Below are 24,407 nucleotides of genomic sequence, written 5' to 3'. Positions count from 1 at the left end.
CGATCCATGCATTACAAAACCTTTTTTTAATCAAAAAAAGAAAATTTGGTCACAGAATAATAAAACTACAAATACAACAAAAGCCAAAAATACACTTAACGTTCAGACTGAGACCAAGCAGTCAGCGCAAGGCTCAGTAGTCAGCGCAAAGCGACAGGCTGCCCTCCTCAACACTAGGGGCACATGCGGGGAACTCTTTCTTCAGGAAAGAGGCGCCGAAACAAACTGCAGCGCTAAATTCAAACAGTTAGTCATTTAAACCCCTGTCTATTGTAAGTAACTGTAATCCATGGATATTGTTGGGTTTTACTACAGTAGTGTCGTTTATAAAGGTTTTTCTTAGCGCATATAGCATATAGCTATGCTACGTTACTAGCTAAGCAGACGTCCCGAGTTTGATCGTTACCACTTATTGCTGTTGTCAACAAACCAGCCAGCAAACGTTTAGTAGGATATCTGTCTAGGTAGGTGGGTTTTAATGCATCAGTCTACACAAGGATGAGCACATTTTAAATATATGCCAAACTACTGCCAAGCTCTGCTCTAATCTGTTTTATTTCACACTCCCACGATATGTTTTAGCACCTTACAGTCAACCCCTGCTGCTACCGATAGCTAGCTAGCTATAAAGTTAGCTTGGACGTTCAACCTTCACACTAGGTGATGATGCACAGCCTTTGATTTGATTTGTCATGTAATGTACAGAATCTGCTTTTTATTATTTTAGATTTTAGTAGCATTTGAACTGTAATACACACACGCCTTAAATCCTGTTTAAACAACCGATTTTGTGACATTATTCGCATCCGATTTTGAATGTCAATCAGACTGCATACAACACTACATACACTGATATCAACTGTTAATAGTGTATCTAACTGAAAGTCACTAAACAGAGAACCATTTGGAATTAATGCAGTTAATCGCACCCAAAGTCCAAAGGTTGTGTGCTATTACTGCCAACTAATAAAACACATTCATTCTTTGTTAAAGCAATGTGTAATCAGGTCAATTGCAAATGAAATTCATAAATAAAAGAAAAGTAAAAAGACACATAGCGTTTGCAAATAACATTTTAGATAAGATACTTCACATCTTATTAAAATGAAAAATCTTTAATTGAATGTAAAAAAAATATATATATATATATATATATATATATATATATATATATATATATATAATTACATTACATCGGCAATTAAAAAGGCTGTGCATCATTGTTGTCACCTTGCTTAAGTGATGTTCAATTAATTAATTGAACACATTAAACATCACTTAAGCAAGGTGACAACAATGATGCACAGCCTTTTTAATTGTACTTTCTGTTTGGGTTTTAATGTTTGTTCCCAGTATGTCTGTTTAGCAATGGCCCCTAACTCACAAAAAACTACTTGGAAAAATGTACAGTTCTTTATAGTTCTGTTGATCTTAAGGAAATGTATTGTATAACACTGTTTTATGATTTATTTTTATTGATCTGCGAGACTGGAGTCTTCACTGTTTTGTAAAATTTGTGTGGCCTTAAATTCTGCAAGTTAAATTTACACAAATTTCCTCTTGCCCTAAATGTTTTTGATCAACAAGATATTGTTGAAGTGTATTTAGTTTAGCACGGAAGTTGACATACAGTGGAGGAAATAAGTATTTGATCCCCCACTGATTTTGAAAGTTTGTACTCTGACAAATAATTAAACAGTCTATGATTTTTATGGTAGCTTCATTTTAACAGTGAGAGATGGAAAATCAAAAAGAAAATCTTGAAAATGAAATAATATTTAAATAAAAAATAATTTGTATTACATTGGGAACTAAGTATTTGATCCCCTAAAAACCATGACTAATGTTGGCTCCCACAGACCACTGACACACCCTAATCTCAGTGAAGTCCTTAGCTGCATGAGAGATACCTGTCCTAAATTGTCACCTGTGTAAAAGGCCACCTGCCAAGAGACTCAGTGACACACCAACATCTCCACCATGGCCAAGACTAAAGAGCTGTCTAAAGATGTCAGGGACAAAATTGTTGATCTACACAAAGCTGGAATGGGCTACAAAGCCATAAGTAAGAAGCTGGATGAGAAGGTGAAAACTGTGGAAGAAGTACAACATTACTGTCAGTCGACCAAGGCCTGGAGCTCCATGCAAGATATCACCTCGTAGAGTCTCATTGATCATGAGAAAGGTTAAAAATCAGCCAAGAACTACACGGGAGGGGCTGGTTAATGATCTCAAGGCAGCTGGGACCACAGTCTCAAAAAAAAAAACATACACTGGTAATACAGTAATACACTGAGACGTAATGGTCCTGCAATCCTGCAGTGCACGCAAGGTTCCTCTGCTCAAGAAGGCTCATGTCCAGGCCCGCCTCAAGTTCGCCAATGAACATATTAATGACTCCAAAAGACTGGGAGAAGGTGCTGTGGTCAGATGAGACCAAAATTGAGCTCTTTGGCCTCAACTCAATTCGATGTGTTTGGAAGAAGAAAAAGAACAGAATATGACCCTAAGAACACCACCCCCACCGTCAAGCATGGTGGTGGGAGTATTATGTTTTGGGGGTGTTTTTCTTTTAAGGGCACAGGCCAACTGCATGGACGGGAAGATGAACAGGGCCATGTATTGCAAAATCCTGGGTAATAACCTCCTTGCCTCTGCCAGGGCACTGAAAATGGGTTGTGGATGGGTCTTCCAGCACGACAACGACCCACACCATACAGCCAAGGAAACAAAGGAGTGGCTCCATAAGAAGCATATCAAGGTCATGGAATGGCCTAGCCAGTCTCCTGACCTCAATCCCATAGAAAATCTATGGAGAGAGCTGAAGTTTCGTGTTTCCAAATGCACACCTAAAAACCTTGAGGATTTGGAGATGATCTGCAGAGAGGAGTGGGCCAAAATTACTCCTGAAGTGTGTGCAAACCTTTATAAAAAAAAGCTACAAGAAACGTCTGACTGCTGTGCTTGCCAACAAGGGTTTTACCACCAAGTGTTTTACTAGGGGGTCAAATACTTATTTTTACTTATTACTTACTTCGATTAATCGGATAAAACAAAAATCCATGTCTTTAATTAAACTCACTCTTATTTATTTTTTCCAGCGTAGACGAAGCACCGCAGGTAACGTAAGCGGATATGACAAGACAAGTAACACAAATCGTGCAACACAATGAATCGACAATGATTCGTTGACGATGCTTTTATATAATCGATTATCGTTTTTATCGATTCGTTGTTGCAGCCCTACATATAACCGTTTAGTTAGCAACTGTGTTCATGAATCATTATACTTTGCTCGACGTCTGAAGTAGACCTGCTTGTGTGGTATGTGACAATGTGTGGTATAACGTTACCTATAAACACGGACAAATTGAGGTGCTTGTCCCAGAAAGTTTACACCAGAGCACATATTCATGAACCCTCTTAGAATCTGTTCCTAAATCAGCACTGCTACCTGAGAAGCTTTGCAAATATAGGCCCTGGTTCCACTGTCTAAGCTGATGAATGGCCGTGATTGCTTGGTCACCTAGAATGGGTGTGTTGCTCCTCTCTCTCCTTCACAGCTATAATAGCTTTGACTCTTTTGCAAGATTTTGGAGGGTATCTGTGAAAATTTTGCCCCATTCATCCAGAAGACCATTTGTGTGGTCAGGCACTGATGTTGGAGAAGAGGACCTGGCGTGCAATCTCCATTTTAGTTCAGGTTGAGATCAAGGCTCTGTGCAGACCAGTCAGGCTTTCAGACCAAACTTATCTAACCATGCTTTGTGCACTGGGGCATCGTCATGCTGAAACAGAAAAGGAACCAAAATTATCCAAAATGTCTTGATATGACCAAGCATTAAGATTTCCCTTTGCTGGAACAAACTGACTTGTTGCAATGGTGGCATTCTATTCCAGTACCATGCTTGAATTCAGTGAGATTTTTAGAACCACCCATTCTTTCACCAAGAAAGGCAGACTTGGCTTGGTACATTATTTTATAGACCTGTGGCAATAAAACACTTCAATTCAGTTAAGAGGTTTGTTCATATTTGTATGTTTACAGTCTACTTTTCTGTGATTTTTATTTTTTGGTCAGTCATGGGGGTGACTGAGCTGTGGTCAATCCTGAGTCCAGTGCAAGAGTCTGTACCATTGTACAGTCTTACTGGCAAGACTCTGGCTGTGGATCTAAGTTTGTGGATCTGTGAAGCCCAACACGTCCAAGCAATGATGGGCAGAGTTACAAAACCTCATCTACGGTAAGAAAAAGAAAGTTCTTTACAGACAAATCCAATTTGAGGATGTGGTAAAGTGTTAACATTTATCATGTTATTATGCTTATACAGCATTGACTGATGAACTTGTAATGGCATAATTGAATATATTGCTAAAATATATAAAAAGGGGGTATGAAACTAAGTTTTGAATTATTTACTGATCGTTAGTATCTGTAATACCATAATTTACAATGTTTTTAAAGCATGGTTAGCATTACTTGAAAATGCATTAAGTACACAAATGTGACTGAGCAAACGGCTAATAAAAACTGTAATAATAGAGTTTAATCTGCCCTGACTTCTAGTGGTTCCTAGTTGGAGCACTCTAATTTCCCTTTGGGGATTTAATGAAGTCTTTTATTGAAGTCATTATTATATGTCTTTTAATGAAGTCATTATTTTACCTTATTAAAATTGGCACAGTCAGATCTCTAACTTCTAATCTATATGTTCATCTTTGCCGCTGTCTGATATTCAACATTTATCTGTAAGCCAATCAGTGGCTAGAATGTATTGACTGACTTGTTTGTTTGTTTGTTTTCTTTTGTTTTGCAGTAATTTGTTTTTCCGTGCGTCGTCTCTTCTTCGGATGGGGGTTAAACTTGTGTTCGTTATGGAGGGAGAAGCCCCAAAAATCAAAGCAGAGACTATGAGCAAGAGGACAGAGACTGCGTTTCGTGGTAGTAAAATGAAGAGTGGTCCCAAACCCACAAGAGCCAAAAACACAAGCAGGGGGCGCTTTAAGGCTGTCCTTCAAGAGGTAAACTAAACAAGAAACGAATGTATGTATTCCTGACCCCTAGTGGTCCTTGAGCATACAATATTTTGTATCTGCTCTAATTGGCTCTTCTGTCAGGTGTATTTTCTTGGTTTTCAGTTGCCACTTTTGACAATGGTGCACTTGTACCAAAACCACACCCACTAAGTTAATCTTCTAAATCATCACTAATTTCTTGGCTAAAGTTTTATCTTTACAACTACATAAACTCTGTCTCTGTCTCTCAAGCTATGTCTGTCTCTGCCTGTTTCTCTCAGGTCAGTTCACTTTTTAGGCACCTAAAAGTATCAAAATACATACCTTGTAATTTCAAATGTTGAGCTTACACACATAAATATTACCGATTTATATATATTTTGTTCTTGACATTATGGGCAACAGAGACAGGGACAGAATAGACTCAAATATCTAGTCTTTGCAGATCTGCCCTTAAGAGATTCCGTTTGATGGAGGGCTACTCCAATAATCCTCTGTCCTACAGATACAATCCTCTTCAGGGCTTTTTGTTTAAGACTGTTCAGGCTTCCATACTGTTGTAGAATAAGTTCAAATACTCTCTAGAACCCCCTAAAGATACAATAGAGTGTTTATGTTTAGTATTTGAAGTTTGGTTAAAAAGTGACTTTGGTCACTGGGCCAAAAGGGGCCATATGCCATATGCCTTTTGCTTTGACCGGACTGGACAAGACAGGGGTTTCAGTAGTGTATGTAAATTGTGTGTGTAATTGTGAGTATTGTGAGAATTGTGAGATGTTATGTAACAGTCTTGGCGTTTTGGAATTTGTTTTATTTCAATTTAATTAAGAGACAATTGTGCTTGTGGTTTAAGATGTGTCACTTACATCCAACAGCCAACTTTCAATTATGCAACAGTAAATATAGTTTTCCCGTTCTAGGGCACCTTCCAAATCTCAAGCTCAAAGTACCACTCTCTTTTGTTCAGTGTGCCGTGATGTTAGACTGTCTGGGCATACCATGGGTAGCTGCAGCTGGTGAAGCAGAGGCAATGTGTGCCTTCCTGGATGCACAAGGTTTGGTGGATGGCTGCATTACTAGTGATGGAGACGCTTTTCTGTATGGCGCCAAAACTGTCTACAGAAACTTCAACATGAACACAAAGGTTATGGAATTTTATTGCTCATTTCAATTCTGCAAGGACTGGTTTAACAGTTGGTTTGTTGGATCAGGTGTGATACAGCTGGAAAATTAAGCAGGGCAACAGGATACAAGAAGTGAACAGAATCATAGCAACACAATTTAGCACGAGTTCTAAGGGGTTCAGAGTCTTTTCCCTTAGAGAATGTTTGAGGTCTTGTTCGCTTGCTTTTAATCATGCTAAAGCAATGACTTCAGAGAAAATGTTCTTTATACCACATCTGAATGCAGTAACTAAAGGTAGGGAGAAAAGCCAATCTTGATATTTTCCTCTCTACACATAGTGAGTAAATACAGCCGCTCTTAAAAACAAATGGTCATAAATGGCACTTGGTTATTTAAGAAATTTTTTTCATACTTTGCTGCTTCCCCATTTCCTCCTTATTTGTAACTATTAGCTTTTTAGCTAATAAAAAAATAACGCGTCTGGCGTTATATTATATTATATTATATTAGTGGTGAATAGCATATGGTTGGTATAGCCGTTAACCATAATAAATTAGCAATATGTTGATTTCCTTGTGACATACCGGGGTTAATGTTGTCCTCTATGTGGCAGAGTACTTGCACATCAATGCGACACATGTATTTGTTTTCATATTTACTGTACTGAAAATATCTATCTACCAATAGAACAATATGCAAAATGTTTTCTACCAATCCAAAGAACCCATTATCTATTTCCTAATGTATTCCTAATACAGCTGCAGTTTACTAGGGTAAATGTTATTTGTCTTTTACTTTTTGATCTTGAAGACTCCAAGTGTGACCATCCATTCAAGCTTTCTGTGTTGTCCAGCTACAAAGCTTTGTATCGCCTTGTCAGGCTTCTTAGGAAAGGCTGGTAATTCCTCTAGACTGACCTTGCATGTTTGTTTTTTGAGCACAAATGTAAATGATTATTTCTTATTTTTTGGTTCCTCAGGACCCCCAGATAGACTGCTATAAGATGTCCAGAGTGGAGACTGAGCTACAGCTGAAACGAGAGACGCTGGTTGGTCTGGCTGTGCTCCTCGGCTGTGATTACATACCTAAGGCATGCCATTTGCAAAATGTATCACATTATTTTCATTAATATCTATAATGATTTTGTTGCATGTTTTTGTTGCAATGTTTTGGGTTTTGTTGGTCACTGTACTGGACAGGTTTGTACTGCATAACAACCATAAGAGTATAAAAGACTATTTTAAAATGAAAAAGGAAAAAAAAAAGCTAAAGGCTTTATTTTTTTTTCTTTTCCCTACTAGGGTGTTCCAGGTGTTGGAAAAGAACAAACTCTTAAGTTGATACAGAATATGAATGGACAAACTCTTCTTCAAAAGTAGGCACACAGATTTAAAAAAAATGTTTGTTTATTTATTTATTTATTTATTTATTAGTTCATTTGGGAATGAATTACTCAAATATGGTAAGGTAATAAAAATGACTGGGTGTGTTTATTATGTAGATAATATATACTGGCCCCCAAGAATGTTGTCTTTAGATCACTCTCAACTGCAGGATGATCTAGGAAATCAGATTCACATGCACACCAAAAACAAGGGTTCAGTTTCATGATTTTGTTCCAAGAATACAAAAGTATTGGAACACTTGATCATTTATTGTTTCTTTAAAAATTGCTTTCGTTGGAGTAACTGTCTCTACTGTCCAGGGACAAGATTTCTACTAGATTTGGAGCATTGCTGTGAGAACTTAATTGCATTCAGCGAAAAAGTGCTAGTGATGTCAGAATGATCACCATGAAATTAAGGTGTTCAATTAATTGTGTTGTTGATTTGAGGTCATATTTCCCTCACTGCCACAGAAGTCTCCTTTAATTCCATAATGACAGGATTATTTCATTTGTTATGTACTGCATCCAAGTAAGTACAATTGTATTGTGCAGTTTTGTAGAGCAAAATATTTATTATGTATTATTGTCATTTAAAAAAATTATTATTTTTGATGTACAATGAGTAGTTTTTCCTTACATTGTCTTCTGTATTCTTAAGATTCAGTGAGTGGAAGAGAGATGGTTCAGAGACTACAGAGGTTGCTGTGAAAAAGGTCACCCACTGTCTGGTGTGTCGTCACCCTGGTGAGGTTATCATTTTTAGTGTTCGTGTACACATCTCTGGTGCTATATGGAAAAGCATTGCTAGTATTAATGCAACAATATTATTTTTCATATTTTAAATTTCACATTTAATAAAGTACATTGACAGTAGTCCCTCACATGGCTGAAAATACTTAATACTTAAAACTAGATGTTTATTGTCATGATTCTGGAGCAATACTGCTAGCTCGCTGTTTGTCATTGCTTTTTATGCTATCTGTTCTTTCCTCTTCCGCCTGCACTAGGTTCTGCCAAATCTCACGAGCGTAATGGATGTGTGTACTGTGACAGTAAGCAGTTCTGCCAGCCCCAGGACTATGACTCCCAGTGCCCCTGCGATTGGCACCGTACTGAGCACGCTCGCCAGACCACCTCCATTGAAACTAATATTAAAAAGTGCGTTAGCATTCTGATTTTCATAGAGGCTGTTTCATGTATATTAAAAATCTTTGTAAATAGACCATCATGTGGAAAAGTTAGGACACCCAATGACCTATGCCTATTTGGCTGGAATAACCTCAATTAGATGTTTCCTATAACCGTCTACCGTCTATCGATTGGGTTTTTCCCTCACTCCTCCACCCAGAATTGTTTTAAGTGTGTATGATTGGGTTTTTTTGTTTGTTTGTTTGTTTGTTTGTTTGTTTTTTTTGCACAGCCCGTTTTAAATCCCCACACAGCATGTAAATAGGACCAAGATCTGGGTTTCTTGGTGGATTTACTGGAATGTTTTGGGTCATTGTCATGTTGCATGGTCTACATCAGCTTCAGATTTTGTATGGGAGGTCTTACATTTTCTTTAAGCACCCTTTGATACAATAAAGACTTCATAGTCAATACTATGATGGAGACCATAGACAGCAACAATATTACAAATCAGCAACAAAATATTTTAACCAGGTGTACCTACATTTTGCATATGACTTTATATATTTACAAAGTGATCATGTTTAAAGTCTTTATAGTTCTACCAATTCCACTGTGTCTATCTGTAGGAAAACACTAGCCTGTGACAGGTTCCCCTTCACAGAGGTGGGTATGTCAATATATTGCAGTAAGGTATACTAAAATACTGGTCTAATTTTGGCAATGTGATTTGAGTTACATATGAAATTCTTCTTGCCTCTCAGATCATCAGTGAATTTCTGGTTCCAAAGGACAAAGCTGTTCATAGTTTTAAAAGAAGGAAGCCCAACCTACTCCTCATGCAGGTAACAACCTCTGTAGATTTGACATTGAGTTCTGGTCCACTTAATCCTTTTTACATGTGAGATAATAGCCTAGATGTTCTAATTTGATCCCCAAAATACACATTCTATGTCCAATACATTAGTGTTGTAGTTGAGATCGTTAGAGGAGAAACTGAAAGAAGATCAAGACCAGTTTAAGATAATTACATTAATTATACATGGTTTTGGTGGCACTTGAAAATTATGTTAAAAATGAAAAATTGAGATACAAGGTTTTTGTACTGAAGAGACAAGCCCTGCTTACCCCAAAGACTTGGTGACAGTGGTGCTGAGACCAAGACAAGAACCACACTAAGCTGTAAAACAACGGAATCCCCATGTTTAACACCTACATAAGCTATGTATATATTTTAATAGGGAGCTTCTACCCCAGTACCTTATATTTTTCTAATCTGTTGTGTTTGACAGAACTTTGCTCTGGACAAGATGGAGTGGCCTAAACACTACACCAGTGAGAAAGTACTTGCAATGGTGACCTACACTGAACTAATGAACAGAAGACATGGAACAGAAACTTCAGTGCAGATAGAGCCCATTCGGTTTGTTTGTACTTTATGCTGCAAAAAATCAGAAAAAAGTTTAAAAATCTGAATGATTTTTAGAAAATAGCTGCATATATTGTGTGGTTGAAACGCCAGTGTTTTTGTCTTTATATAGTAATTTCTTTAAAATGTGTTCAAACAGAATATACAAGCGCCGAATAAGGAATGGCATCTCCTGCTTTGAAGTCCTGTGGAGGAAACCAGGTGTGATTACACTTTTTAAATTTTTTTGGGGTTGTTATTATCTAAGATAATATGATTGTAAATCCTCACATCTTCACTTCTTATGCCAATGATTGCTGGTGTGCATAATGTATATATTAGCAGACCTGAAATATAGTTATTAAAATCCTGCATGCTTATTTATGTTCAGACAAAGCTGCTGCTCTGTAGCAGTTGAAGTGTGATGAATGTCACTGTTGGTCTTGTTAGTGTCTTGTTGTGAAGAGAGATGTGAGGAAGGTGTGGGTGGTGTGATTTGTGGGTCACAGGTGACGGAACAAATGTATCACCCTAAAGTGCTAAACTTGCTTCCTCTACACACACCCTGAACTTTGAGTACTCACCCCTTCATCCTATACAGACACTGCATGCATGCTAGCATAGAAGTTGCATTTAATAATGGAAAATTCTAAAAATGTGAAAAATAAATAAATAGGGCTATTAATAATGCAAACAAATGTATTTTGGTTAATGTTGCTTACAAATACATTGCTTAAGCATAAAACAGACCTTAGCAAATTTGGGCTAAATGTATTTTTGTCATTCATCACACTGTTTATTTATTCCACAGCTGAAGTTGTCATTTATTTATCCATATTCATCAGACCATTTATAACCAGCGGAACTGTGCCGGTTTACTAATAAACTGGTTATGGTAATAATAGTTAATAGCAAGTAAATGTACTCAAACCTTAGAGGGGCAAATGTTGGTGTCTCTTCCCTTTATGTGGGTTAGTACTGAATATTTTATTTAGGTTAGTGTTTTGTATTTTATTTGGCAAATGTTCTTTTTTGGATGACCACTTATAGTTTCCTGGGCTTTTGCTCAACCATGTTTGCTGGATTGTCAGAGTATGGCATCATCTTGTTAAATTTTAATACATTTTTGAATGAAGTATGTCTTGAGCAGCATTAATTTCTGGTTTGCAAATGACGTGTAGGAGAATGTGATTTATATTCTAGTTTTTTATTGTTTGTTTTTTGATATTGTTTTTGATTTATTCAGTTTTGATTGGGAACTTGTAATGTATATGACATTATGTGTTTTCAAAAATGGTACAGTATCTGCGAGGGGGGGGGGTATTTTCTAATCAACTTCCATATTGTCGCAGTTGTTCATTTACAAGCTCAGAGAGCGGTACTAACACACGAGTCATTAACCAATTTATATGAACTTTATATAATTATAATAATAATAATCTGGAACACATTAACACTTTTAAATATTTCTATAAAAAAGCTATATACTATATGCTACAGGTTCAGCAGATACGGCTTATGAAGCCTGGAGTATTTATTTCATCAGCATCACTAGTAAAGAGTCCTGATGGATATTTAAGAAAGTTTGTCCCTAGAGCTATTTATCTGTTTCTTTCTGAGATACAAGCGCCAGAATTGCAGCAAAATAATATTTTAGCCATGTGTGATTTGTGCAGATCATTATGTATTTCCTGAGGATAGTCCTCCAGAGGAGCCGGATGTAGTGAGGACGGTGGAGGAGGAGAACCTGTTCTCTGCAGCTTTCCCACACATCGTCCAGCTTTTCCAGAAGGAAACAGAGGAGGCCAAGGACAACAAATCGAAGAGTATGTAATTTTTTTTCTGTTCTTTTCCCACACTTTCTTCAAGGAATTCTCTTCAAGGATTTCATTTCCATTTTCAAAATGTTTTCATTTAACCCTTTCCCAAATTTGTTGCCCCAAAACAAAGAAACAAACAAAACAACACTCAACATAAACAAACTCTGAAAGGTTAAAAAACAATTCCTAATGCAGTTATTGATCCTGGTCATACTGCAAAACCACAGATTGGTAGGGTAGTGTAATCATGGGCCAATAAATTAAGTATGTAGCTTTGTAAACTTCTGCTGCCGCTGCTTCTTCTTCTATATATTTTTTTTGTCCCTCTCGTACCATGCCCTTTTTAAAACATCACACTCATGTTTATGGCTTCTAATGAGACACTTCGGCTTTGCTGGTTTGTTTATGCAACTGTTGAATTCAGGCTGATGATGAGAGTGCCTGGATCGATTTAGTGATTTTACCGCTATTTTACCAAGAATTCAATTATTTACCCCTATATAGCACTACCATTTAGGGTGTAGGGATTTTAGTTGTGGGCACTGTTTAAAGTATAATACCTTAAAACATAACAAATCAACATGTAGTTTACATAAAAGTCTATGTAAAAAGTCTATTTCTGTGCATAGCCCAATTTCAGTAAAAAGAACAGTGCCATTTGGTGAAGGGGAAAATATGTAATAATTGCTTTTAATATAGATCTGATGGAGGTATTTTAAGATTTTATGATCATTTACCTGCTAATATGTCGGCTTATGACAAATGGGTTTTGTGTGTAGTGAGTGACAAAGGCAGTACTGTCTGACTATGCAACTGCTGCATTTTTAACAGTACATGATTGAAGCACTAGATACTATTGCAAGGTTGTAATTTTACCTTGAAAAATAAGCTGTATAACTGTTAAATCCATTTCTCACTATCACATTGTTCAGTCATGCAAGTTGTTGCTTTCCTGGCAAACTGTGACCCTGAGAGTTTTTGGGATGGTTAAGTTTTGACGTGGTTTTCCTTCTGTGTAGTGACAGAGATCAAAGCCTGTGGCTGTGGATGTGACACCCTCTAGGCTTTGGTTCGCTACTCTCTCACACTTATACAGTCAAATCCCAGCAGTTCCTCCACACTCGACCGCTTTGATTAACCCAAGGTGTTGCACTGGGGTCCATGTCCATTAATCCACGTTTCCCTGTCCTGCCACCTACTGCTTCCTTGCCCTTGCCCAATCATTTACAAAAACCTCTTTTTTCCTTTTTATTAATCCTGGTTATGACCAATTACCCGACCTAACCAATTAGTGTTGGTTGCTCATTTCTGCCCAGTCACAGGAAGGTGACTAAACAAATATGAAAGAAAGGGTTTGTGCATGTGTGTTAAATGTTCTCATTTAACCCTTTCCCAAAGTTGTAGCACAATACCAAAGAAACAAACAAAACAATCCTCACAACATAAACAAGCTCTGAAAGGTAAAAAAAACAATTACTAATGTAGTTGTTGCTCCTGGTCATTTTGCAAAACCACAGACTGGTAGGTTAGTGTAATCATGTGCCAATAAAAGAAGTATGTAGCTTTGTAAACTTCTGCTGCCGCTGCTCCTTCTTCTTCTATTTTTTCCCTCTCATACCCTGCCCTTTTTAAAACATCACACTCATGTTTATGGTTTCTAATGAGAAACTTCAGCTTTGCTGGTTTGTTTATGCAACTGTTGAATTCAGGCTTCCTCTTTATTAATCCTGGTTATGACCAAAATGACCTGACCTAACCAATTAGTTTTTGAAAGCTGGTCAAATTTTACATAATTGAGCTGGTTGCTCATTTCTGCCCAGTCACATGAAGGTGACCAAACATTACAAATATGAAAGAAAGGGTTTGTGCATGTGTGTTAAATGTAATTAGGTTTTTTTAAAACATGTATTTTCTCACACAGAGCCTACAACAATCAAACAATGCGACACACGTTGTCCTGAGCATGGTTTCATTAATTAAAATAACATTGAAAAGGAATTTCTTTTATTTATATGTATTTTATTGTGCTTGCAAACAGTGAGTGAGAAACAATAAGGGGACCAATGTATTTGAATTGGCATTGCAGAGAAATGTAGCTTTAGGGTTATAAGCATGAAAACAGACATTTAACGGTCACCTAAACATTCTGCTTTTTTTTTGGAGTATAATAAATACATCACTAAGTATCAGCAACGTCCATACAGCTGTCAAATGCCTTTTTAATTATCTGATGTCCTGATATCATAATGCATTACTAACCTCAACAGAGGCTTTCTTACTGCTTAATCAAGTTCTATAAAGAGGTTTCCCCATTTCTCTGTATTGTTTTTGTTGCAGAATATGTATATTTTGCCCTCTGACATGGCCATTGTGACTCTTTAAAATTTGAACCCATTTCTTGTTTATTTGTTTTAGTTTGCTGTAGTGTTGTTTAGATCATGGAACAACAAAATATTTTTGTGGTCCATCTTGAGCCATATTGCACTTAGGATTCTGATATTAAAAGCAGGTGACCATAATTATTTTTTAAATGTTAATAATAGGACAAAACCACACGTGAGTTGACTGCAAGACATAACCTTAGTTAGACGTTAGACGTTCAAGACAGTCATGGTCTTTTAGTGACCTTGGCTGTTTACACAATGTGGGCAGTTTTAAGAAATGTTTGCGTTCTTATCTTTCAACAGGAAAGAAACCGAAGGCAGAAAAGCAGAAGCCGGCAGATTCCCCCGATGTAGTCTCTGATCTCCTTGCTCAGATGTCTCTGCAAACATCTACAGAAACAGAACCCTCATCATCCTTAGAGACTGTCTCACCCAGCATAACGACTCTGGAATCCACAACAGACCAGTGCCCCACTGCTACACTTGATGCACCGAAGCCCCCCCAACGTTCATCAAATCACTGCGAGATCAAGCCAGAAGTTCCCCCTTCCCCCTACCCTACAGGCACGTACTCTCAGGCCCAAAGCTCTCCTTCTGTGTCCGCTGTACTTGACGAGCTGCACCTGAGCAGTATTGACTGGGATTCTTTATCCTTCACTGCCTCCCCATCTCCTCAGCCTCAGTGCAGTGTGGCTAAGCTGCCGGCAGTGAAAAAGTTGGACGAAGGAGCCAAAACGGCAGACTGCACCATTGCTCCTAAGTCAGAAGGAGGAAAACCAGCAGTCATTAGGAAAGATTCTGAACTGAGGAAAACTGATTTAGGCCCACCCTGCAAACTGCTGTCTAGGAATCAAAAAATTCTTCCACTCTCACTAGGTCAACAAGAACCCCCTACCTCTACAAAAATGCAGCAGCCCAAACGCTGCCTCCCTCATCAGGTGCCTCTAAAATACACGTTTGTTAAATCAAAACATTCATTCATTTCTTCTGTACTGCCTCAGAGAAGTTACTCTGACCCCAGTTACAACAGACCTCCTAGCGATCCTGACCAGGCAAACCAACAGAGTTTGTGTAAGAGAAGTGTTTGTATGAACCTAGGCTCTTCCAGTGAAGACAGTGATGTGGAGAATCGCCCTGAAAAAGAACAAAAGAAAAGCAAAGCCAAGGATGAGTCAGAAACACAAGTCGCGCAAAAAACTGTTTTACCGCCTCACCCAACTAAACTGGATCGCATCAGTACGCCGTTTAGAAAAGGGAAGTTAAATAATGCACATCCCAACCAGTCGTCAGATTCTGATCAAGATGATTCTGATGCGTTGACAGATAGCCCTCTACCACTAGCAGAGAGGTTAAAACTTAAATTTATTAAGTGAGGGGAAAAAACTATATATATATATATATATATATATATATATATATATATATATATATATAGTTTTTTTTTTACTAAAAACTAAGTGGTAAGCACAGAGGCCAGATGTTTTCTCGAGTGTTCAGTGTCTTTACCACAGGGACATACTAAAACAGTGTGAATGGAGGAGAACAGGCTCTCTCCCAACAGTCACACAGCAGGCTTTTCTTTACCTTAAATGGTGGAGATCCTGCAGTACAGGTATCATTTAACTGCACCATTTAAGGTGGTACGTAAAAAAAAATTGAAAAAGAAAACTCCTCCTTTTCTTATCTGTGTAATTAGTGGGAGTATGAGTACGTCCTTCTTTATTCACATTGTTCTTGAATTTACCGCTGATGGTTCCTGGAGGATGCCAGTTCTAACTGTGGTGCATATACATATCAGGCCTACTGCTAATTGCGCATTTTATATTACTGAGGGAAACCCAGTTATTTCTATAGCTACGTGCTGCTTTGTGTATTCTGTACGCCATGTACTAACGGTAGACTCTACAGTAGAGATGCAGCTATACGACAAATCGACGAGCTGAAAGTCGTTGTCTAGCCTACATAAAATAACTTAGGCACAGCCATTGGCTTTTTACAGATAAACTAACAGTCCGGTTCTAATAAAGAACTAAACTGCCTACATGTGTGGCTTCCTTTCTGTGATGGGCGCGTAAGCGTTTGGTCACTCAGTCCCCAACACCACTATTTATTACCCAGCCGCTTCTGCTGCTGCTTCACCGGTGTAGTGCCATGTTGCACACCTTTGCAGACATGAAAGGCCTCTACGGAAAGAAGCGGACTGACAGCTGCTGTCCGCTGCCCTCTTCAAACTGTTTTTTTGCTGTTTTTTTGCTGGTCGGTCACGTTTACAGACAAAATACACGTTAAAACAATTCATTTTAGTTCAAACTGACCACGAGCTGTAGCACCACTCCGTACTGAGCTCTGGTCGTGGTTAGGTTAGCCGTATAGCTCAATTTCCCGTATTAACCACGGCGTTGTACAGTTTGACACGGGTCCCCCTGAAGTACACAGAAAAACCCCCAGTGAAGTGTCGCTAGTCTACTGCATTTCCCTGAGACGTGTCGCATTAAACTGTCAATGACCGCCACATCCACTTAAAACTACTTTCCCACAAAAGGCAATCTAATTATTTTCTTTTCTCGGACGCATTACCACGTCGTATCGACTTTATTCGCACCTCAGTGACAACGAACGTCGTTTCTTCGTCCCGTTTTGCCACTCCGGGGTCTCTTTGAACCCCCTTAAAAGCTGTGAACTCGTAAACTCCACGCTGGTATAAAACTCTCCTCACCTGAGGTTTTTGTTTACCGCAAGCCAGAGCGTCTCCCCATCGGCCACCCGTGTGGACTAGCAGCGACATGGCTAGCCTCGCCGAAAAGCTCGCTCAGACGGACGTGGACCTCCTGACCGCCAAGATCTTGTCTCAGTGGGACTGGAGGGCTCTAGGAGAGCCGCAGCACGCCTCGTTAAGATACGCACCCTCATCTCCCGACTCGTCCCCCTACTCCAGCCGCTCCTCGCCGGAGCCGCAAACCGCGGACGGGGAGCAGACTTTCGCGGACTTTCCATATAACGGTCAACACGGCAGGAGAGCCCAGAACGGCCAGCGGAAACCGAGCAAGCCGAAGATGTCGAGCAAAAGGCGCATGAAGGCGAGCGAGAGGGAAAAGCTGCGGATGAGGAGTCTGGCGGAAGCTCTGCACCAGCTGAGGGATTACCTGCCCCCGGTCTACAGCCGCAAAGGACAGCCGCTGACCAAGATTCAGACACTGAAGTACACGATCGAGTACATAAAGGAGCTGTCGGACATTCTCAGTCAAGAATGACTATCCTGAGCTGTGCTCGCGAACACTGTTAGCCACCGTTTGTACAGATGTTGAAGCTCATTGACTGGCCTGCTGCTGTGCCATAATTCTGGTGTATATAGTCCTTCTGGCACTTGATTGCTGTGTCTATTTTTATTTGACCTATGTCGATTTGTGTTTGACCTATTTACGTATGTGTGTTTAATATTACGAGAATGATATGGCAGAATAAACATTCGGTTCATTTTAATACTGTGTGCTCGCTTACTAATATCAGAGATGAGGTCTGAGAGCTGCTGGAGATGAAGTTTACTGATATGTAAGTTTGCAAGTTGCTGAGGGGGGGGGGGGATTAAACCCGGTCCTGAATTGTTCTGCATTTTGAATGGAGATGAAAATAGAGATGACTTGGCTTTGATCTCTTTGATACAAGACTCCAGACCTAAAGCCTGGTCTCCCAGATTCACAAATAAAGCTAACATTACAGACTTGCATCAATTCCATGCTGGTCTGCAATGGATTGTAGTGGTCTGGTGCTGATTGACCAGTATGTTTAAAACATGGTACTCTGTGGTGTCATTTGCAACTGATGCTGCCAAAAAGGCAGGGAGTTGGTCACACATATAGTTGATTCTCTGATTCTAGGCATTTGGAAATCAAAAGTTGTCTCCAAAGCTTGGGACAAATTTTCCATACATAGACACACAGTTTTGCCCACACTTCTGCATATTCCCTGAATAGACAGCATTTCTATTCTATATGGAATTCTTGCTGATCTAAGTTGTTTGTTCTTCCAGCAGGGCTCAGCAAGTTGTGCTCAGGTAGGCTTTTGGGCATGTTAGTTTTGCCATTAAGAAAAAAATAAATAAATAAAAAGATTAATAGCATGCTTAGATCAGCATGCAGTCCAGGGCAATTCATTAACACATTAAGTTAATCTCAGACAATGTCATTTCTACCACCACATCATCACAGTGTATTGTAAGCATCATTAATATTTTATAGATATTGTATTCATTATGTCATAACATTATTTTACTGGATCTACTTTCCCATGTCTTGGTTTTGGAATAGAGAAAATGATTGGTTAGGACTGATTGTCCTATTACATGAAGTTAGAAGCAGCTCCAGAATTTCTGGAACCAAACAGCTTTACACAGCAATAACACAGTTGCTGATTAGTCAGAGAAACATTGATAAATGACTTTTGTTTAAAAGGCTTATCTGCACCACATCAATCTTATAAATGGTTCCACCCACCTGCCATTAAAGAAACATGTGAAGAACCTTTTAAATGTTTAAAGACGTGGAAAGGTACCAATTTATAGTTTATAACACTCATGGCTCCTGTACTAAAAATGTTCATGATAGATAGACTGATAGATTGATTCAACTTTGTAGTTTGTAGTACAATGCAACAAAATGCAGTTAGGACCAGAAGTGCAATGTTTTGGAGCATTACTGTGAGGATTTGATTTAATTTATGGTCAAGAGCATTAGTGAGGTCAGAATGTTGGATCGTCAGTATTGGATGACTCCATGATTCCAGAGAACACAAGTCTCCACAGCTCAATGCTGTGGGGGAGGGGGGGCTTTATATTCATGGTGCCAATAAGTTCCATTTTTGTGCTCCATAGAGTCCTGTTCTATTGGCAGTACTTCGCTACAGGGACTAGACAAGCTGTGTGTGTGCATTTGCACATCTGTGTCAGCAATAAGTGTAACTTGTAAAGTAGCTAAATGCATTCATTGTGTATATAAGTATGAATTTCTAAACATTTTCAGTGTTCTATTGTTATAATACAGAACAATTGTGTCATATTCATTGCATTACTGCATGCTTGGTCTAAATAATTCCAGTGTGTGCAGTATATGGGACATATATAGGCACAGTTGTGTTAATCTGTGTGGTGGAGTTCAGCAGAGTGATGGTGGATGAAGGCCTGATCCTGAAACAACTGGTTCCGATACGGAAGCCTCTGTGTCTTCTCCTGGATTTTTAAGAATGTACAGTTTGTCAAATCAACAGTTTGGTCAATATTGAAGCAACAACGGTATTCTGACTTGCTTTTGTTGTTCTGCACAACACCTCGTATCTTCATTTTATTTTACTTTCAATAAAATCTTGCAGCTGTCATTTACTTTTCATTTCATGATAAATGGACCATTTGAAATGCTTGAAGAGACAAAATCCTTTTACATTGATTTCTATTAAAAGTTAATATTTTTTTCTGTCTCCTGTAAAGTTGCCATTTTAAAAATACAAGCTTTTGCATTAATATTTTTGAATATTTGTTACTTTTGATAATTAAACTTATTTTAACATAAAATAAAGAGAACAGACCAACACACAATGCTGCCTTTAAAAAATCTATCAATTTATTAATAATAAAGGACTATTCAAGACCTGTATCACCTACTTGAAAAAAGTAGTTTCCCCCTAATTTACTAACTCAACTAATTAACCAAATCCAATTGACAAATGGGTTCAATTTCACTAGCCATACCCAGCAATATTTACTGCCTGACCTGTTGAATCTAACCATCACTTAAATAGACCACTAAAGTTGTGGCATCATTCTGTAGTTGGCACCATGTGGTTTTGCCCATATTTGGAACTCTCCATTAGAAAATTCTAAAGGAGAACAGCTGAAGTGCAGTTGGGTTTTGCAGCAGGACAATGATGCTGTAAAAACAAGACCTTAAACACTCAATGTATTTTAGTGTGTGTGTGTATATGTAGTTCAGTCAAGCCTAGTTTGCATTTTTCCAATAAGCCAAATGTTTTTGAACAACATTTACGCAAAAGTATTAGCAACTATCATCAAACAATTCAGATACCATAGCAACCACTTCTGAACACCACAGAAACACCCTGGGATACTACAGCAACCAACTAGCAACACCTTACAAACCACTTTCTGTGGTATCATCCTATATTATTTGGTTTGTAAGGTGTTGCTAGTTGTTTGCAATGGTTGGTCGCTATCACAGGTGGTAACCACCTAGCAAGCATCTTGGATGTCATAACAACCACCTAACAACCATTTAGCTATTACTTAACACCGTGGCAACCGATTGCTATGCCATAGCATCATCTTAGCAGCCAACATCTATACTATAGTGACACTTTAGCAACCACCTTACAACACCAATTTCACAGCAACACTGCTGAGCTGTAATGACACTTGCCTTTTTCTTCAGGAAATGCACTACTGTAATCACACTGTGGTTCTCCTTGTATTTATGTTGTATTATTTTCTTCTTTTTTTATTATTATTCCACTTGTTTTTTTGTTTGGCATTACTCCTCCCACAGCATTATGCTTTTTAAACAGATTCAACTTAAGTTTTTCTTAACATTAATGTAAATTTTTTCACAGAGCAATCCACCATTCAAATCCACCAAACTCCAACATTTAGACAAAATTATTATAAACATAAAACCAGCATCATCTTAGCAACAACCTAGCAACCACTTAGCAACACAATATCAATCAGTTCAGATGCCAAAGCAATCTCTTGGCAACAGTATAGCAACCACTTAGGATCACCATATAAACCATATGGGATACCATAGCAAGCTCTGCACCTTAGCAACTGTCCACCCAGCAAACCATCCAGTTCATCATCTGTCCAGTTATTATTATTATCAAACAATTAATGCTTAATCCACACAGCAAAGTCTTCTCACCTGAAAATAGGCGTTACTTTTGGTCATTCTACGTTGTGAGCGTTTGTTTGTAGTAACAAAAATCAGCTGTCCTAGCACAAGCTAACTGCAGCCCAAGGGTGAAAGTGACCACCCCTGCTAAGCAGAGAGGCTTAAATTAGGTACATTATGCTGCACCATCTGACTTCCAAGTATCGGTCATCCCTGACTGAAGGTTACAAAACGACAACAGGGCTCCTGAGATGGCTTGAACGCTGCACTATTCCTGCTGTAGAAAAAATAGAAAATCCAAGCCTTGGAAATCAGCGAGTCGGACTAACAGAAGCCGCCATTTCAAAGCGGTCTAGATACAGAGCTACTGGCGTATGTTGCGTTAGAGCTCATTATTTACACTTTATGGTTGAAATAGTCGTCCGTTTTATTGAACAGAGAGTTGAAAATATTCATAAGGAGTCAATTGCACGAACTGCCTTACAGTCGAGGTAAGCTCTATGCTTCTGCCCGGTAAAAGAAATGAACAGGTCTGTGACAGCGACTCGTGTCTGTGTTGATAGCTAGCTAGTGTCCCTTACTCGGTTACTAGCGCTAGGTTACCTAGCCAGCACAAGCAGTTCCTAACACTGTTAAAATACATCTCACGTAGGGTTTACTGTTCATGAGCAAAGAGGTACAAAGCCGTCAGCCTTTTTGTTAAACACGTTATCTTGTAGAATACCACGTGAAACGTTTATTTTTCTATTTAGGACACTGACTGGCCTCAATATCTGATTCCTTCAGGTTAGCTAGCTAGCTAACCATTAGCGATAAGAATAAATGCAGATACAATGAATAGCTAGCTAGTGCTATATAGCGTTATCTGTGTCGTGTAGCGGGAAGGATAAATAACCTTATACGAAAAACGCGTTCTTAAAATTTACTGGAAAATATTGGATCAAATATATTTAGGTTTTAGATTTTGCTTAATTTACATTACAGCACTACACTAATGTCTAGACTAACTAGCTAAGTCTGAAATCTGCATGATTAAACTCCCCCTTTGACACATTTCTCAGGTGGGTTTGGATGAATCAAGGGTGTCAGGGTGTTCTTCCTGAAAATTACCTAAACACACACACACACACACACACACACTTATATGTATATGTAAAATTGTTTTTATTGTTTATTTCTTTATATTTGTTTGCGAAGGTACTTGTGATTTTATAGAAAACAAAACAAAATAACGTCTGTGTTCTTAGTAGTTTCAGAACATGCAAGACATTGCAAGACTTTCAATTAAACCACAAAATCATATGTTCCAAAATACACATAACAAATAAATAAAATATAGTTTAGAGCAATGTTATGTCTGTTGAATGCAGCACATATTATAGAATACATAAAGGGTGTTTTGCCAGGATTATATTAATTTACTGATAAACAGCACCATGAAATGGAGTTGAGTATATCTGCCAGTTAAAGAAAATATTGTAAGGCCAATGTGTTTAGTACTTTTAGAATCCTCACAAAGCAGATGACCAAGGACTATATTTAAAATATGTTGTAATAATTTGAATTGCTGTTTTTTGGCTGTTTAACAGATGGAAGTTGACCCAACTGAGCAGGTGGAAGAGTCTACGGAGATAACAGAGACAACTGAGACGCATGCAGAAGAGGAACCAGCTCCAGATTCCAATAAATCCAGGTAGGTCACATGTTTGGAGCTTACAGTGTTGCTGGTTAGTATCTGATCCACCCAGCGAATTGGATGAGCATTTGTCTTGTGGTTGAACATTTTTAAATTTTGTATTATTTTCACAGAGGTCGCGGATTCAGGGGTCGAGGTAGAGGTGGCCGAATGGGCCGAGGAGGACGTGGTGGACGTGGAATGATGATGAAAGGCTTTGGCCCACCGGGGAGAGGAAGGGGCAGAAGTCATGATGGGTTCATGAACGGATTTGGACCAATTAGGTTGCGCCAAAAGCTTTCAGAATATCTGAGTTTCTTTAGTATCCTAAACGTTCTCCTAATCTTAAAGGAATAGTTTGGTGAAAAAGCCTAATTTACAGTTTTCCCAAATTCGATTATCCAAGATATGTTTGGTTCTTAAGTTTTTCTGTGGAGCTCCAAGGTTAATGTAGCTTATTTCAGACGCAAAGCGTGTTGTAATGCAACAATTGTGTACTTTTATTTTAAAAATTTCCTATTTTTTTGTGCATGATATGTAAAACCTTTTATTGTTTTTAGAAGAGGAATGGGAAGACCAAGACCATATCCGGACATGCATGGAAGAAAAGGCAGAGGTGGTCCTATGGGAATGGGCATGGGGCCACCCCCACCACCTCCCCCACCAATGCATTTAAGGGGACCTCCCCCACCTATGCACAGGTGCATACTTTTCTGTTTAAAAAAAAAAAAAAAAAAGGTTTAACTTTATATATCTGTTGTCTGTTACTCTAGTTGCCTGTGTTTTTGTGTTTTTCTCTGTAGTTGCTTTAGAAACAATACTTTTTTAGAAACAATGTTTTTTCAAATCAGTAAGATATGCAATTTGGAGAAGATGCAACAATGAATACGTTTTTTCAAAACAATTCTGGAATCTTCAACAGTGTTCAGCTGACTTTGGAAGCAGATCACTAGCTCAGAAATCCAATGAAATTGTAAAATGATTTTGTTTTCAGACATGGCCCTCCACCACCGCCCCCAGGGCACCCAGCCTTTAGAGGGCCACCACTGCCCCCAAGAGGACGGGGCATGATGCCGCCTGGCTCCCCCCGCCACTTCCACCCAAGAGGGTAAGACCATTACCTAAATTCCATCCCCTGTCTTCCTTTCCTCTCCTCTTCTTTCACAAACTCATTTGGCTGCACTTCTCTTTACATCTCAGCATCATGTTTTCTGTGTTTACAGTGACTAAGTAAATGTAAAGACAAAGTTGATTGCTGAGGAATAAAAAAACTATAAACCATGAAAGCTAAATTATAAAACAATATTACAATAAATTAAAATGTTGTAGCTTTGGACATGGATTGATATAGAAATGAGTAATGCATGAATCTATTTTGTAGTAAATGCTATATTTCCTTTTAAGGAAGAACTTGCAAGTTGTAGCACGGGCCCTTTTTAATGCAGCGCAAGAATCCACATGTGTAATTTTATCCTTTCATGCAGCTACCACAATGGACCACCCCCTCCTCCTCCCCATCTGCCTCCAGGCAGGGGTCAGCGCTGGCCGGGGCCCCCAGGTGGCCGGCGGTT

The 24,407-nt window shown here is 38.6% G+C and overlaps 4 protein-coding genes across 11 annotated transcripts in view; all 4 read left to right on the top strand.

Annotated features, from left to right (window-relative positions):
- The first annotated feature begins 4,083 nt into the window (after nucleotides 1-4,083).
- Nucleotides 4,084-15,641, top strand: LOC140550069 (flap endonuclease GEN homolog 1). The gene is made up of 13 exons (XM_072673873.1): nucleotides 4,084-4,244; nucleotides 4,818-5,022; nucleotides 5,984-6,160; nucleotides 7,121-7,231; nucleotides 7,443-7,516; nucleotides 8,187-8,272; nucleotides 8,536-8,686; nucleotides 9,286-9,322; nucleotides 9,421-9,501; nucleotides 9,949-10,079; nucleotides 10,225-10,286; nucleotides 11,741-11,890; nucleotides 14,572-15,641. The coding sequence occupies exons 1-13, from the start codon at nucleotides 4,084-4,086 to the stop codon at nucleotides 15,639-15,641; spliced, it is 2,496 nt and encodes an 831-aa protein (XP_072529974.1).
- Nucleotides 15,642-16,975: 1,334 nt separating this feature from the next.
- On the top strand, nucleotides 16,976-17,731 carry msgn1 (mesogenin 1). The gene has a single exon (XM_072672773.1). It carries the CDS (start codon nucleotides 17,052-17,054, stop codon nucleotides 17,517-17,519), a length of 468 nt encoding a protein of 155 aa, XP_072528874.1. The 5' UTR covers nucleotides 16,976-17,051; the 3' UTR covers nucleotides 17,520-17,731.
- A 3,672-nt stretch (nucleotides 17,732-21,403) lies between these two features.
- Nucleotides 21,404-24,407, top strand: LOC140549284 (uncharacterized). Its single transcript, XM_072672772.1, has 5 exons — nucleotides 21,404-21,652; nucleotides 22,751-22,854; nucleotides 22,971-23,120; nucleotides 23,397-23,537; nucleotides 23,831-24,407. Exons 2-5 carry the CDS (start codon nucleotides 22,751-22,753, stop codon nucleotides 23,946-23,948), a joined length of 513 nt encoding a protein of 170 aa, XP_072528873.1. The 5' UTR covers nucleotides 21,404-21,652; the 3' UTR covers nucleotides 23,949-24,407.
- Nucleotides 23,860-24,407, top strand: part of LOC140549280 (leucine-rich repeat-containing G-protein coupled receptor 5-like) — a 53,415-nt gene continuing 52,867 nt past the window's right edge. For all 8 annotated transcript variants that reach the window (XM_072672758.1, XM_072672767.1, XM_072672766.1 and 5 more), the window contains exon 1: nucleotides 23,860-23,944. The gene's annotated coding sequence lies outside the window, so the exon portion shown is untranslated. The remainder of the gene's footprint in view (nucleotides 23,945-24,407) is intronic.

The sequence above is a fragment of the Salminus brasiliensis genome, chromosome 2 (assembly GCF_030463535.1).
Source record: "Salminus brasiliensis chromosome 2, fSalBra1.hap2, whole genome shotgun sequence".
Lineage (NCBI taxonomy): Eukaryota > Metazoa > Chordata > Actinopteri > Characiformes > Bryconidae > Salminus > Salminus brasiliensis.
The sequence above is the reverse complement of the archived record's forward strand: the minus strand, read 5'-3'. Positions and strand labels throughout refer to the sequence as shown.

Excerpts from the sequence above, each read along its gene's own strand:
- LOC140550069 (XM_072673873.1), top strand. The coding sequence starts at position 4,084 with ATGGGGGTGACTGAGCTGTGGTCAATCCTGAGTCCAGTGCAAGAGTCT. Across the intron at positions 5,023-5,983 it reads TTAAGGCTGTCCTTCAAGAG|TGTGCCGTGATGTTAGACTG; the intron begins GTAAACTAAACA and ends TCTTTTGTTCAG. Across the intron at positions 8,687-9,285 it reads ATTGAAACTAATATTAAAAA|GAAAACACTAGCCTGTGACA; the intron begins GTGCGTTAGCAT and ends GTCTATCTGTAG.
- msgn1 (XM_072672773.1), top strand. The coding sequence starts at position 17,052 with ATGGCTAGCCTCGCCGAAAAGCTCGCTCAGACGGACGTGGACCTCCTG.
- LOC140549284 (XM_072672772.1), top strand. The coding sequence starts at position 22,751 with ATGGAAGTTGACCCAACTGAGCAGGTGGAAGAGTCTACGGAGATAACA. Across the intron at positions 22,855-22,970 it reads CCAGATTCCAATAAATCCAG|AGGTCGCGGATTCAGGGGTC; the intron begins GTAGGTCACATG and ends TTATTTTCACAG. Across the intron at positions 23,538-23,830 it reads CCTCCCCCACCTATGCACAG|ACATGGCCCTCCACCACCGC; the intron begins GTGCATACTTTT and ends TTTTGTTTTCAG.